At 43.1% G+C, this 16,914-nt stretch overlaps 1 protein-coding gene across 3 annotated transcripts in view; it reads right to left on the bottom strand.

The window, feature by feature from the left end:
- SASH1 (SAM and SH3 domain containing 1) overlaps nt 1-16,914 on the bottom strand; it is a 344,484-nt gene that overhangs the window by 136,987 nt on the left and 190,583 nt on the right. For all 3 annotated transcript variants that reach the window (XM_040238649.1, XM_040238650.1, XM_040238648.1), the window contains exon 2: nt 13,715-13,843. In XM_040238649.1, coding sequence (XP_040094583.1) covers nt 13,715-13,843 — 129 coding nt within the window. The remainder of the gene's footprint in view (nt 1-13,714; nt 13,844-16,914) is intronic.

The following is a 16,914-nucleotide window of genomic DNA, read 5'->3' as shown; positions in this document are numbered from 1 at the left end:
TTCTTCCCTATCCTCCAGTCAGTATGATGTGGGCATAAATATATCCCCACCTGGAGAAAATCTCTCTCAATTCTCCACTGCCTTGCAGGTTGCAACCCAGCACAAGATGGGTTGGGTTACAATTATCGGGTTGGTTTCTGTTTTGAGGATTTTTCTCTTTTTTTGGAGGTAATAAAATTTGAGCTTTAATATTAGCAAAAGTGGACACATCCCGAGGTCAGGCCAGTTAGTCCAGTTTTTCTCAGGATGTGCTGGGATCCAGATGCCGAGCATACACACCACATATAACAAGTTTCCATGGGAAGATGGAGTCTAGGTATGAAATATGTAACTAACAAGAACTTACTGTATAGCACGGGGAACGCTACTCAGTTCTCTGTGGTGACCTTAATGGGAAGGAAATCCAAAAAAAAGGGGCAACTATATGCATACATAGAGCTGATTCACTTTGCGGCACAGCAGTCACTAACACAATACTCTATAGCAACTATACTCCAAAAAAAAACCAAATTTTTTAAGCATCCTATCCATTAGAATCATATTAAAAAATAGGTTTATATAAGCAAATTTTAAAGCATGAAAAAGATTTTTTTTTTTACTATCAAATATACTTCCTTTGGGAGCCTTTTCACCTCTAATTAGAAGTTTGAACCTCTTACATTTGAACATTTTACATTTTTATCAGCCAGTGGATTCATTTTGTAATAAAGGCACTTCCCCCCCCCCCCAGAATTATACTTTCCAAAACTTTCTCCCTTTAAAAATATTCTTATTCATGCTTATTTCAAACACTGAATAATAAAAAAGCCTCACTTCTTGCGGATAAAAGTGCAAAGATCTCCAAAACGCCCAGGTACTGTCATTCATTTATTCATTATTTTCATTGTTATTTATTACATCTACTATGTGCTGAGAGGGCTTCCCCAGGTGGCACCAGTGGTAAATAACCTGCCTACCACTGCATCAGACATAAGAGATGCAGGTTCGATCCCTGGGTCGGGAAGATCCCCTGGAGGAGGGCCCTGCAACCCATTCCAGTATTCTTGCCTGGAGAATCCCATGGACAGAGGAGCTTGGCAGGTTACAGGCCATGGGGTCGCAAACAGCTGGACATGACTGAAGCAACTTAGCACGCATGCATGTTGGGAACTGTTCTAGCCCGCAGGAATGCCAGCGTGAAGAATTACTTATTATACACTCATTATAGAATGGTAAAGAACACAAAGGACTGTGGCATTCTGGAGCAGACTGTGGTGAAGTCTGCACAGCCCTGGGAATACACTAAAGCCAGGGAACTAACTACACTTTAGGGCTTCCTTAGTGGCTCAGACGGTAAAGAATCTGCCTGCGATGTAGGAGACCTGGCTTCAATCCCTGGGTCGGGAAGACCCCCTGGAAAAAGGAATGGCTACCCACTCCAGTGTTCTTGCTTGGAGAATCCCATGGACAGAGAGAGGCGCCTAAGGTTCTAGGCCATGGGATCACAGAGAGTTAGACATGACTCAGCAGCTAATACTTAGACTTTTCATGGGAGTGTTCTGAAGGAAGATAATATGTACTACGTGCTTGCACATGGTAGATAGTCAATAAATGTGTTACAAAGAACACGATCAGTTGTAGTATTCAATGAAAAGAAGATACTGACTTGAAAATATATACGTGTGTACACACACACACACACACACATATATATATAAAACCTTGCTTATTACTTTAGTCAGTATTATCATCCTAACTATAAGCCCTGTTTAACAGGCCTTTCAGGCCCTTTTAAAATCATCCAAACATTAGTTGTTTCCTTGTGTTGATCCAGGCTCTGGCACAGACTAAGCTGAACAATTGCACACATTCTTGTCCAATTACTCAGAAACCAGCCTTATGCTTGATTTTAGGTTGTTGAGTCCTGACTCCAGCCTATGGCACCTGCTCCTCCAGATCAGTTCAGCTAAGGTTTTCAATCAACAAGCATCACCACGTTTACCTTTTCTATTGTACTTAACGTATCTCCAGGTGAAACAAGTTGGAAATTAGAATTTGCTGTAAGCAGACCTATATGCATCATCCATTCATGAATATGACTAATAGAATCTTGCCCTTGGCCGTCTTGTCCTATTGCAACATGAACTTCCTGAAATGAGGCTTATAATTTCTGTTACTAAAAACTTCCCCATGAAACCACCCAAGTTACTGAAACACACCAGAAAACCAGTAAATGTTGTTTTTACTTTGCTGTTTTTACCAGTTCCCTGTATTAACATCCAGGAAGAATAATACATGCCATCATTCAGCCATCTCTAAAATATTTATCACATAATACTGTAAAACTACAATATTACAGAACCCTCTAACAATGTTAAACTAAATTTTCAAGAAAAGACTACAAGTAAAACAGCAAAATGCTTTATTTTACTTCTCCAGTTATTTTACCTTCTCAAATGGAATTCTTTTAATTGTCTATTACCCACTGTGCTCTATAACAATTAGGGAATATAATTTAACAGATTCTTTTTAATTTATAAGGTCTTTGGCCCCTGTTCTAAATGTCCAGGTTGTCGAGGCTTTGAATTCTCCTAATTACTTTTGAAATTTTCTGTGTCTCCATTTCTGTGAACATTTCTTACCACTATCAGATAACTGTCTCGAGCAGTAAGTCAACCCTCTTTTAACTTATTGCTTCTACTCTGCTGCAGGTAAAACACCATGTATCTTTTTATGTGGGTATTTGTCTGTATGTAAAGAAAGAAAGAAGAGATGAAGGAGAATGAATAGAAAACTGGAATTCCAGGAAGTGGCTTAGAACCTAACTGTTTGGAACTGTTATTCTTGGTAGGCATTCAGTTCAGTTCAGTTCAGTTCAGTAGCTCAGTCGTGTTAGGAAACTTAAACTTCTACTTTAAGGAATTTTGTGAATTGTTTTGTGTTTTGTAATGAGTGTATTATTTTAATTTGTACAATAGAAGTAACTATATTATACTATTCTTTATAATATCACACATTTAAACTATATTACCCAAACATAAACTAATCTGTAAATCAAGATTTACTCCTTTGGGAGGGGTGGGGGAGGAGGAGGAAGGGGAAGAGGTGGTGGGGGAGGGATGGAGGGCTGGTTTGGGTAGAATCTCCCAAAGAGTAACAATGCAAGGTTAGTAGGTGGTCTGGGGAGATTCCAAGGTTTTTGCTTTGACTTCTCGGTTTCAAAGGCATACTCCATGGCTCAGAGGTAGTAATCTGCCTGCAGTGCAGGAGATGCAGAAGACCGGGGTTCGATCCCTGGGTAGGGAAGATCCCCTGGAGGAGGAAATGGCAACCCACTCCAGTGTTCTTGCCTGAAAAAATCCCATGGACAGAAGAGCCTGGCAGGCTACAGTTAATAGGGTCATAAAGAGTAGGACACGACTGAGCAACGGAGCATGAGTCCAGTTTCAAATCCTTCCTACCTTTGGTACCTACCAGCTATTAGATTGTTAACAAGTCCTATTTATTTAGCATTCCTATTATAAATAATGTTTATCATATTCATTCAGCTTTAGTATGCACCCAGAAACTGTCAAGTGCTCTACAAACATTACCTTGTTTAACCTAGCATATTATGTAACCATTACAACAACCTGTAATATCTTGCTTTACAAGCCATTGTCATCCCCATCAGGCAAGGCCCTGACTGAAGTTCCAGGTAGGTCCCAGACAGAGAATGACCAAACAGGTGGGCGATGGAGTTTACCTACTGGGTTATTTGGCCTCCCTTTGGGAGCACTATTTTCTGCCTCTGCCCAAATGAAATTATAACATTATTAATATCTGTGTCATAGGGGTATTAAAAATACATAAGGTGATAGGTATGGATGCCTCATGAACTTCAACGTATTTTAAAAATGTCACTATTGCAATAATTATCAGTATTGTTATTACGGTCTCTTCACATTTCAGCCTTTCTTTCTAGTTATTGCAACTACTTTAGGTAGTGAAGCAGATAAAGTACCTGAGTTTTACACACGTCAGGTTATAGAGATGATCAACTATGCCAAATAGCTTCAATGACAATTATCATAAAATCACCGGCATTTAAAAGATTCATCAGAAACATTAACTAGTGACTTTCACTTAAGCTGAAAATCTCCCTTAGAAAGAAAAGTTTTTAATGTTCATGAGTCAAGTGACTGACTCCAATGAAGAATTCAGACAAATTATCAAAAGAGATTCCAAAAGATGAAAGAGATCAAAGGAGTATCTTGGAGAAGTGAAACCCACATGCCCAGGAGAAAGGATATCCACACACAAAAATGCCCTTTGAAATCACAGCTGGAAATCTGTCTTCCTCTTGGCATCTTTGTTAAAAAGGCATGTCCCTGCCATCGCACACATTAAAAATAACATACACTCCCACAAACATATCCAGATGTTCACGAATATTCATGATGTGCTTCCAATATGGTTTGGACTTACCCTTGATTTATTTTTGATTAAGTTCCATCAGCTTCTGCTGGGGCCCATGAGATGGATGGCATGGCTGTACCACAAATTTCAAACATCTTCATACTCTAATTGCAGAAAGTCTCTCAAAGTATCCTTTAGAAATAAATGCTTTATGCACCAGCCTCAGAATAATCAGTGATAGAGAAACTGGTTCATTCCTGAACTCTTAACTCTTGAACTCCTGCTCTACTTGATCAATGAAGCCTCCATTTCTAAAACAAAGGTTGACATGGGGAGGTAGCAGAGGAGTCTGCAAATAGCTAGACTCTGATGTCCCTTTTCGAGAAATATGGCAAGAGATGAACAGAAAGTCAACACCCTGTTCTGAGGGTTCTGTGATGTATTTTTCAGTCACCAGGTGAGTTTGTGTCCTTCTAAACACTAAATGGTGGAAAAAAAACAGTAGAACTGAACCAAATGCATAGAACAAATTATCCCAACATTTTACTGTCTTGCTTTCTTCTATTTAAAATAAAATTCACAAAACTTCCAAACTAGGGGTGAGGGGGTTGGGGGGAGGCAGCTCCAAATCAAAAATTACTGCTGAAACCAGTATAATGATCTTCTCAAAGGAGGTGGCCAGAGAAAGGGCCAGTCAGAATACTTGATGCTCTGGGGCCCAGTTCTTTCTGTCCTTGGTCATTTTGGTTGGTGCACAGGAGCTGTGGTGACAGATCCCTCTAAAATATGGACCAAGTCTAGGGAATTCGCTGGTGGTCCAGTGGTTAGAAACTGGCACTTTCACTGCCGGAGCATGGGTTCAATTCCAGGTCGGGGAACTAAAATCCTACATCAGCCAATAATAAATTTAAAAACTAAATATAAATAGTAATATAAAACATATACAATTTTATAAATATTTTATTTATTTTATTAAAAAATAAAATGTAAAGTAAAATAAGGACCTGGTGTATAGCCACACTACCCTGAACAGGCCCCATTCTCATCTGATAAGATGTGGACCTACGAGGTCAGAAGGCCAATGTCAGGCGTATGGCCCGACACCAGCGAAGACCCACAACCCTGTACCTGCTGACTTTCTGTCTGGGCCCTGCAGGCGTCTACCTAATCCCACTCCAGACCCCCAACCCTTGCCCTTCCAACCCAACTAGGGCCGTAGAGGACAGGTGGACCCCTTGGCCTGGGCCACTCAGTCTTTGTCAAGGATCTCAAACTTAGACCGTTGACAATATTGTCAAATAACATTGTAGATGTGGATGCAGAAACCCACTGAAAATAAGGAAACATTAATCACACTCCTTTACTTTACTTTTCTCTCACAAGGAGACCACACTGCCTCTAGCGTGCTACAAATTAGCATGTTTAAATAGCCTATAATTAGCTTGTGATTAGCACAAATAAATTACACTGCAATCTTCCACATGAAAAGTGTTTAATTGTTACATGTAAACTCTGAGATCATACTATAGTCCTGGTTTTAATATTCCAGAGCTTCAAAAAGGCACCTGGCCTGGGCCTCACTCAACTCTGAAAGGTCCCAATTCTAAGAACAAAGGCACTCCTTTCTCCTCCGAGCCCAGATTCTGGCCTCTGTAATTCCTGGGTTTTTCTCCCTAATTACCGTCTACTTTATTAACATTTAGGAATTCTCTCTGTTGTATGTAAATGAAAACAACTACAAAGCTCAGACTTTTTCCGCTTTCTGGCAAGCAAATGTATTTTGAGCAGAATGCTATTTTGGTGTTTAATCCCCCCAGGCACACTGCTTTTACAAATGCAAACAAACAAAAATCAGTCATTTCTGAATGCTCAGGAGCAAAACTAGAAAAGGAAGCTGATGTTGTTGATTCATATTTGAAAAGTCTGATGGGGACTATTCTATATACACACACAACTATTCTATCAGTGATTGTATCTAATCTGTCAGCTTCCAGAATGTACAGCTGTCTACAAAGGTCTCCAAGCTGAAGAGGATGGAAGGACACCTAAATTGATTGTTAAGTAGAATAAAAACCTTCTCAATTATGAGAGGTACAGGATGCCAAGATCAAATCTGGCAGCCAAGAGGCCTGTTTATGTCTATGTTAACGTGGTGCAATGTACAAAAAATGCTGACTAAATTGGGCCTGGACATTTGACTACAAATGGGACTTTGTCTGAGAGGAGCCCGAGCAGAGAACTGTATTACCATCTGGCTTAAGACATAAAGGCTCAGTGTATTTTGACATCAAGTGTGTGAATCCCACAGCAGAATGTGGTTCAGACTCACTATCTAATGCCCACTGTTTCTGACTGCAATCTGCAAATCAACAGTAGCCCAAAGCTAGCAAATAATGTCCTTTAAGACAAAATGAAACAAAACAAAAGCAAATGCCCTTAGCGCAACAGTTGGGCTTTAGCATTCAGCAGTTGAATATTTAAACTCCGGACAATTTGCAACACAGATCATGTACTTATCCTGTCGGTGAGAATAAGAATTCAGGAATCTGGTACCCTCCTAGGGCAGCCAGTGTTCCCTAAGCGCCTAGGTGGAGGGAACCCTTATCTTGTCTTGAATATTCAGGGAGCTTAAAGTTACAGGAAACCTGTTTTCCACAGGCCTTGCTGTCTCTAGCAAATAACAAAAGAAGAGCAGTCAGTAAGACAAAACAAAACCCCCCTGGAGACTGCACAAGTCTGCGTGGCTTGCGAAGGCCACAAGGTCACCTTGGCCCAGTTGATCAACTATTGCGAAAGGGAGACTATTTTTGTTTTGTCTTGGGAATGGTGATGAATCAAAGCAACATTCTTTTTATATTGTTAATAATACAAGACCTGTGAAAGGACAGCGTTTATCTTTTCTCCGTACATGTGTTTATATCGTAGGTTCTAGCCAGGGTAAACTTCTCTCCATGGCCCATAAAAGCCACATTTTCGCTCTCATTTTTGGCTTTTTCTCTGTGACCTCGGCCATAAATTACTCTGCACCGTCTACACCTCCCTCCCCAACCAGATAAATCTTTCATGTTTCTTTACAGTTGGGCTTAGGCATCACCTCCTCCAGGAAGCCTTCTTTGATTTTCCTAAACTGGGTCAGGGTCTCTCCTGTGTACTTCCTGCGCTTAATAGTCTGCTTAAGGAATTCCTGGTGGTCCAATGATGAGGACTTGTCACTTTCACAGCCACAGGCCAGGGTTTAGTCCCTAAATGGGAAACCAAGATCTCGCAAACCAAAAAAGTACAGCCAAAAATAATAGTCTGTTTATTTGTCTAAAACCCCCACTAAATTATAACATCTTTGTGGATGGGGAATACATCGGTGCATTTCTGGAATGACAAAGTCTCAGACACATGCCTGATGCTCACTTAATAGTCTTAAATAATGACATATACAAATAAATTCAACAAATACTCACTGAGTACCTATTATGTGCATGCACTATATACAGAAAGGACCAAAACAGACTGACAAACATCCCTGTCCTCAGTCCAGGATTTACTGAGAAGGGACATGGGGAAACTTTGCAAGGTGGCGGCTGTGTTCTATGCCATGCCAGGATGTGGTGATGTGACTACCCTCTTGGCAAAATTAGGTAGGTCAGATGCCTGCATTTCAACGTGTAAACTGTACTTCACAAACAAGAAACTTTCAAAAAGTAAAGGCAGAGGAACCAGAGATCAAATTGCCAGCATCCGCTGGATCATGGAAAACACAAAAGAGTTCCAAAAAAACATCTCTTTCTGCTTTATTGACTATACCAAAGCCTTTGACTGTGTGGATCACAAGAAACTGTGGAAAATTCTGAAAGAGATGGGAATACCAGACCATCTGACCTGCCTCTTGAGAAATCTGTATGCAGGTCAGGAAGCAACAGTTAGAACTGGACATGGAACAACAGACTGGTTCCAAATAGGAAAAGGAGTACGTCAAGGCTGTATATTGTCACCCTGCTTATTTAACTTCTATGCAGAGTACATCATGAGAAACGCTGGACTGGAAGAAACACAAGCTGGAATCAAGATTGCCGAGAGAAATATCAATAACCTCAGATATGCAGATGACACCACCCTTATGGCAGAAAGTGAAGAGGAGCTATAAAGCCTCTTGATGAAAGTGAAAGTGGAGAGTGAAAAAGTTGGCTTAAAGCTCAACATTCAGAAAACGAAGATCATGGCATCCAGTCCCATCACTTCATGGGAAATAGATGGGGAAACAGTGGAAACAATGTCAGACTTTATTTTTTTGGGCTCCAAAATCACTGCAGACAGTGACTGCAGCCATGAAATTAACAGATGCTTACTCCTTGGAAGAAAAGTTATGACCAATCTAGATAGCGCATTCAAAAGCAGAGACATTACTTTGCCGACTAAGGTCCGACTAGTCAAGGCTATGGTTTTTCCTATAGTCATGTATGGATGTGAGAGTTGGACTGTGAAGAAGGCTGAGCGCCGAAGAATTGATGCTTTTGAACTGTGGTGTTGGAGAAGACTCTTGAGAGTCCCTTGGATTGCAAGGAGATCCAACCAGTCCATTCTGAAGGAGATCAGCCCTGGGTGTTCTTTGGAAGGAATGATGGTAAAGCTGAAACACCAGTACTTTGGCCACCTCATGCTAAGGAAGAGTTGACTCATTGGAAAAGACTCTGATGCTGGGAGGGATTGAGGGCAGGAGGAGAAGGGGACAACAAAGGATGAGATGGCTGGATGGTATCACTGACTCGATAGACGTGAGTCTGAGTGAACTCCGGGAGTTGGTGATAGACAGGGAGGCCTGGGGTGCTGAGATTCATGGGGTCGCAAAGAGTCGGACACGACTGAGCGACTGAACTGAACTGAACTGAACTGAATGACTTTACGAGATATTTTTATCCCATTTTATAGAAGGGGAAACTGAAACTTAGACAGGTTACACAACTTGCCAGCTAAGTACAATGGCCAGAATCTAAACCCCGAGTCTCCCATCTTGCCATCATGTTTCTTACCCTCTTTTGCCACTGTGACAACCACAGAGGCTAGGACTCCCACCTGGGCTTGGGGTGGGAAGGGTAGAATCTGAAGAAGCCCCAAGAATCATCTCTAGTCATGACAGATACCACTTTTACTGCCTCTTAGTCCAGAATTATACCTTGAAAGATTAAACTATGAAAATTGCAAGGAACAATAATTATGCCCCAGAATTATCCCTACACCATCAGCAATGATTCTGATATCCTCTGAGATAATGTGCAATATTTGTATTTTTACTCCGGATCCTTAAAGACCTGGGTGCATCTCGCCTGGGCTCCTGGGTCCTGGTGCCCACATAGATGTGTTAACAATCTGCATGGATGGAGATCTAGCATCATGAACAGGGTCCCACTTTACAGTGGTAACTTTTCCATCAGGGCTGTGCTACACCAACCACCACGCAAACTTGTTTCTGCCAACATCCGAGCAGATTCAGCTTCCGAGATGCCAAGGAAGCTGACGTGGCCAGTAATAAGAGGCTACCTTGAGAGTGTCTCTCTCCTGGCCACTGTCACTTTGACAGATGTCAGACTTAGCATCACTAGAGATGAGCCCATTATGGACTTGGGAAGCTGCTGTCATTTCCAAATGCAGCTTCTTGCAGCCAAAAACACACATGGTGCTCAGGGATGTGCCAAATGTATGGAAATACGGGCAACTTCCCTGCTGTTCAAGAGCGCTAATGTCCTGATCCCCAGCAGAGGCAAAGGCTGCGGTCCAAATACACAGTCCCTTTAGGGCCCATTTGGTGCTAAATAAAAACTCTCACGATAGTTATACATTTGAATCACAATCCCTGCTTATGCTGTTGAATTTTCACCCATCTGTCCTCTCTCTGTTACCTCCATCTAAACTAACTGGCCCCCCAAAACACTTTATCAAGTAAGTGCTTTATGCCAGTCAGGGGCCAGGTGATTAGGTCCTGGAGAAGTAGTTGGATATCCAGTCCAGAAAGTTAATTACTAACATAATTATCAAAACCTTTTATTTTTCAGGGTTAAGTCAAGCATCTCTATGGGTAGGGTAACCTTTGGGCTTGTTTATTCTCCAGTTGGTATGTAATTAGCTCTTAAGGACACTGCATGTTTTGGGACTTTTTAAAGCCAAAGAAATATCTAAATATGTTCCATCTATAGAACATTTCCTCAATTCCCCAAATTCACCCAGAGGATTTGAAATGAAACAAACCCGAAAGACCTGTTTAAACCATCACCAAACTCTCCATCCTCAGGCTGTCTCTAAGGACTTTTTGTGCAGAGGGCACCACAAGCTTGATGTTACTTTTTTTCCCCTAGAAAATGCTTTAGAATCCTAATTGTTACTATTTCCTCTTAGTGCTATCGGTGGATTATTTCTTCTCCAAGTCATCTTACTTCTTTTGACAGAGCTGCTTACTAGCCCAGAAAAGAAGGATTTACACTGCAGGTCCTCAGACCCAAAGCTGCCTCAACAGTGGAGCAGGAAAGAAGTTTGCCTACTTGTCTGAAGGCAAAATTTAAGGTCTAGAAGTTACAGATAAAATCTGATGCAATAAAGAGAGCCTTATGGACTGAAAGTTACAGCTTTTTAAGAAAATCGCTCTCCATCAGGACTCAATCTGTGATGAGCTACTCACTGCAAGAGGAAGCTTTCCCCAGGTCACCAGAGTTGCAAGCATGGCCTGAATGAGGACCTTAAAACATCTCTAGGGATTTCCCTGGTGGTCCAGTGGTTAAGACTCCTCGCTACCAATGCAAAGGCTTTGGGTTCGATTCCTGGTCAAGGAACTAATATTTGGCATGCCATGCAAAGAAGCCAAAAGATTTTTTTTTTAATTTTGTAAAAATGCTTTTTAAGTCTCCAGCTTATGGATTCCTGAATAATGAGAACCATGTGGCATCTAACTTGGTCTTTGGCACTTGTCTGGAATCTCATAGAAAGGGAACCTGAATATGATGACTTGGACCTTACTTTTCTCACTAACTACAGTTGAAAGGATGAAGAGTTTCCAGCCTGGCTGGAACTGGCTCCCATCAATGTTACCCACCATCACACTTCTGCAACTCTGATGAGAACTAATTTAGCTCCTGTGGTATTTTCTCCCACACTGTCTTCTGAAGCTCTGGAATGGAGCACACCAAATGAGGCCCATCTGTCTAAATGGGAAGAAGTTATTTATCCCACCTCCAGGCAGGCTTCCTTTCCTACCAAGAAGCTGCTCTCCAAGCTTCCCAAACACTGTGGGATAATTATGGAAACCCCAACTCTTAACCGGCTAGAATTTGGAGAAGAGCAGTTGAGTGTCGTATCAGCGATCATCTGCCAGTTCACAGCCATCATCTCCTTGCTTGGTGAAGTGTCCCAGGAAGCCACAGAGTATCCTACCAGACTATTTTTCAGTGTCAAAATTGCAACATTCAAGAACTCAGTGCAATAATTAGGTTATTGTTTGGCTGCAATCTTGCCAAAAGGAAGAGCATCAACCTTGTCCCAGCAGGTTAGCCTAGTCTTTTAATACACGAGAATACTTTCTTAGAAGAAAGGAAACACCTCTCTCCCACTGACACGCCAGGGGACAAAGTTATAAGAAAGACGCCCTTAATAACAATGACACCCCGGTGCCTGCTTGGGCCACGGTGCCAGGCTCCCGGGATGATGACTTTCTGCCCCCGAGTGATGCTTCTCAGTCTCAGCTGACACTATTATACCAACTCCCATCTATGCGGAATACTAAGTCAGTGAGGAAAAAGAATCAGTAATTATTTGATAGTTATGCTATCAGAAACCTTTAGGTGGATTGAGTTAAGGAAAAAAAGTGAAAGTGCATAAGAGCACCAGCATCTTGCCTACAAAAGAAGTGAATCATGTACTTGCGAAATATAACAGCTGCAGTGCCTAAACTACTTGTTGGATCCCTTTTCCAATAGGTCTTTTGTAACATCCTTATCCAATAGGTTTTTATAATAGGTTTTTTATAAAAGGAATCAGTAATAAAATAATTATAGAAAATCACAAAATAAATAAGGATTCAATAGAATCAGTGTGCTTTTTGTTTTTTTTTAAGGTAAGAGGTGTTGTTACTCAAAGAGCTTCCCAGGTGGCTAAGTGGTAAAGAATCCATGGGTTTGATCTCTGGGTCAGGAAGATCCTCTGGAGAAGGAAATGGCAATCCACTCCAGCATTCCTGCCTGGGAAATCCCATGGACAGAGGAGCCTGGAGGGCTACAGTCCATGGAGTCACAGAGTCAGACACAACACAGCGACTAAACAGCAGCATGGAAATACTAGCAGATACATAGATTTCATAGCGTGCATGCATGCTAAATCACGTCCGTCGTCTCTGACTCTTTGCAACCCAGTGGACCACAGCCCTCCAGGCTCCACTGTCTATGGGTTTCTCCAGGTGAGAATACTGGAGCGGGTTGCCATGCCCTCCTCCAGGGAATCTTCCCGACCCAGGAATCAAACCTGCATCTCTTATGTCTCCTGCATTGGCAGGCAGGTTCTTTAACACTAGCACCACCTGAGAAGCCCATAGACTATACGGACCTAAGGTATTGCCTGGAGAATCCCAGGGACGGGAGCCTGGTGGGCCACCGTCTATGGGGTCACACAGAGTCAGACACGACTGACGTGACTTAGCAGTAGCAGCAAGGTATTTATTTACTATTTATCACACACAACTTCAGATTCTCCACTAACCATACACATAAAGGTCTTCACAAAAGAGACAAACGAATTTCAACGCACCTGAAAGAAGGAATACAGCCACGAAAAATGGTGATGACAAAGAAGTCTTAATAATACAGAACTATAATAAAATATTAAGTATAAAAGCAAGAATTACATAGCTGATGTAAAAATGCCCCCAACAGAGAGTTGCTGAAACACCTATGTGGGTTATTACTAGGTGAGAAATCAGGATGGTTTCTTGCTTCTTTAAACTTTATCTTGTTGAAAACCAAAAGAAGAAAACAAAGGAAGAAAGAAAAGAACTAGCCTAGACCTCCTTTTGGCTTAGAGTCAGTAAAAATGTAGTGTATATCAGTCTAGCGTAAAAATATCCTTTCTTCTCGAGTTAAAACAAAAATGTGATATTTTCATGAGTACAAAAATTTGATCACTGTTGCCCCTACTGATACTTATTGTCTGATATCCACAGAACTGGGTTAATCCTTTGGGGATTTGAATTCTTTTATCTCTAAGTAATGCAGCAAAATGATCCACGCACAAGCGTTAGAGGGGGAGGGAGGGGACGCTGGACCAGGAGCAGACTGGCTGGGCAAGTGCATATTCCCGGGATCCCACTCACCACGTCCAGGTCCTGGGAAACCCGCCGTTTCCGCAGCTCCTCCATCCTCTCACACACATCGGAGAAGCAGGTATTGTAGTAATCTGCATACTGCTGAGCCAGGTCATCAATGTTTCCCAGGGAGCCGTCCTGAGGGTGAGGGGAGCAGGGAAGAAACAGAAAGAGAACAGAGGCGGTCAGTCCACCTGCGTACGTCCTGCGTCCTCTAGTCTCCCTCTGCGCAGCCTTTATACTAACAGCTGGTATTTTTTAAGTGGTGAATGTGTGCCACGCTGTTTTACATGCAACATCTCCTAATCCTCTGGACAGCCCTCGGACATTTTTCTCCCTGCATAGATGAACAAACAACAGCTCAAAAGAGCTGAGCCACAGCCCAAGGGTTCCAGGGCTACCACGCAAAGAAGCCAGGTCCCCAACTCAGGACTGTCTGATGCCAAGGCCATGGTTTTAACCCACACCCCTGCTTGCCTCACAGGGCCAAGAAATCCCCAGAAATAAACACTGCCAGTGCAAAGGTTCCCTAATGCCCAATTGGCAGGCTTCCCTGGTGGCTCAGATGGTAAAGAGTGTGCCTGCAATGCAGCAGACCCAGGTTCGATCCCTGAGTCAGGAAGATGCCCTGGTGAAGGAAATGGCAACCCACTCTGGTATTATTGCCTGGAAATCCCATAGACAGAGGAGCCCAGCGGGCTACAGTCCATGGGTTGCAAAGAGTCAGACATGACTGACCGACCAAGCACATGAATCAGAACCTCCAACGGAGCTTTTAAGAATCCACATGCCAGGACACCCTTCCCAGGAGGAATTCTGGCGGGAAGCTGAGAATTCAGGAGCCAACAGCGAATGCTACATCTGGGACACACCTCAACCACGCCTCCCATGAGATGCTCAGAAAAGTGTGAACTCTTGTTCGCTACGTCATTCAAGCACAGATGCAAGAGGACACGTACAAATTCACCTAAATATATAAGGAAATACGTCTGTCTCTCCATTCAGGGAAAGGCCCAGAAGTTCCGGGGTCTGAACCCTCGAGTTCACACCCATCTCTGCTGCCACTTCCAATTCATCAGCTTAGGTATGTTTCCTAATCTCCAGCTATTTCCCCACGAGGAGTAATGAAGCAATGTGACACACTCAGAGCTTGGTCCCTCACAGAGCTCTGACACATAAGTTAAGTGCTTGATTTACTTAACTAATAGTATTCACTACAAGATAACGCTTCTGACTATAGTCTTCCTTTAGGGGAAGTGATTCCTAAATATACACACACAGAGTGATGCTGTGTACATTTGTAGGTTATGCCATTTCTTCTACTCATTCATTCATTCATTCCAAGAAGTATCTTCCCTGTCACTTTTCACCTCCCAATGGGTTCTTTCTTTGGTATGAATAAATGACCCTACCAAAACAACCAAGGAAAACACAACTCTTAGACAACTGAAAAGACGCACGCACATTTTACCTAGGACAGACCACTGGCCAGCCCGTTGCACAGTTCCATCACCTATCATGCAGGACGTGTCTAAGATTGCAGAGCACACTTACTTAGACACAGGCAGGGTTTGGGAATTAAAAGTTCTTCAAAAGCCTTTCTGCTAAAGACTGCAAGGCTCCAGTCAGGATGCCCAGGTCAGAGCAAGCAACTGCATCTATTCCACTTCTGCTTTCAACAATGTCACAGAACTGACTGAGTAGGGAGACAGAAATTGAAAGAAATGATTTTTTCTTTTTTTGTTGTTAAAAAAAGATGCTTCCTTTCTTACCAATAAAATGTTCTATATTTGAAGTAATGGCCTTGAAGTCTGCAGTCCAGCATAGGGAAGCTCTCTGCAAAAACAGTTAAGATGTTTGCATGTGTCTGGACAGGTCATTCCCTCACGTTTGAGATGACAGGCTGGATGGACACGGGGGGTGGCCAGAGTCTACCGCCCCCCCTTGAAAACATTCATCGTCAAATTTCCAACAGGGAAATAACACGGGATCAAAATGGAAGTCTACTGCCAGCCAACAAGGAAATGCACAGAGGAGGCCAGCCTTGAAGTCCTCGCTTTACTGCTTTCAGTAGAGGTGAGGTTCCTGACAAACGGCATCATAAATCAGACTATGATCCTGAGGTTTGTCCTGACTCGTCTGAATGCAACAGTACACGCCCTATGGACCACAACATGAAAACCTACCACCTCCTGACTGGGTTTTCTTGTCTCCTTCCCCAGTTGGCCTCATTGGCCTTGATCCAGTCACCAAAGGGACCTTGCAAAACAGAGATCAGACCAGGTCGCTCTCCCCTGAGAAGGACACGTGCCACCCTCATCACCCATTCTACAAATAAACCCCACCATCACCAGGCCTGGCTTTCAGGCCCCTTCATCTCTGCTGCCCAACCCCAGCCTGGAGAAAGGGGCTGTGGTCTGCCACCGAGGGCCAGAGGAGCCAGAGAGCACAGGAAGCCCCTCTAGCCGCAGCTGCCCCCCTCCCACCACCAGGAGAAAGTACTGGAAGAAATTTTTAGGAAAGAGTGCAGGGAGAAGAGCTGCTCCCATGGGAGCATCTACTCCGGACACCAGCTACCGACAGCCAGGACTATGACTACAAAGTGGCCAGTTGAGGTAAGGGACTGGTCCACCCAAGCCCAACTCTGCCTCGGCCAGACAGAGCATCTGGACAGTTCCAAGGACGAAGGGAAGCTCTGGGCCACCTCTAACATCAGACTGACTTCTATTGACCCAGGATTATTTGCTTACAGCTCAAAGACACAAAGCCCTCATTTCCCAGTTCTCTTCAAGAGCCTCAAGCGTTCTTAGGTCGCTCACCCAGTACATACTGGGAAAGATCCAGCAGCCTCCTTCCCAGTGAGTGTTGGACTTGCAACAATGTTACCTGAGAACCCATCCTTCCAGAGTTCCTACCCTGATCCTGCCACTCCCCATACCACCGGCACTCCTGGCCAACCCTGGGCTCTTTAGAATTGTCTTGGTCTCTAGCGAGTTTCTGGGGCATCCCACGTGGTGCTAGTGGTAAAGAACCCACCTGACGATGCAGGAGACATAAGAGACGTGGGCTTGATCCCTGGGTTGGGAAGATACCCTGGAGAAAGAAATGGCAACCCACTCCAGTATTCTTGCCTGGTACATCCCACAGAAGGAGGAGCCTGGAGGGGTGCAGTCCATAGAATCGCAGCAAAGAGTCAGACTGAAGTGACT

Source organism: Oryx dammah, unplaced genomic scaffold, assembly GCF_014754425.2.
Source record: "Oryx dammah isolate SB20612 unplaced genomic scaffold, SCBI_Odam_1.1 HiC_scaffold_4, whole genome shotgun sequence".
NCBI lineage: Eukaryota > Metazoa > Chordata > Mammalia > Artiodactyla > Bovidae > Oryx > Oryx dammah.
Note: the sequence above shows the minus strand (reverse complement) of the source record. Positions and strands in the feature narration are given on the sequence as shown.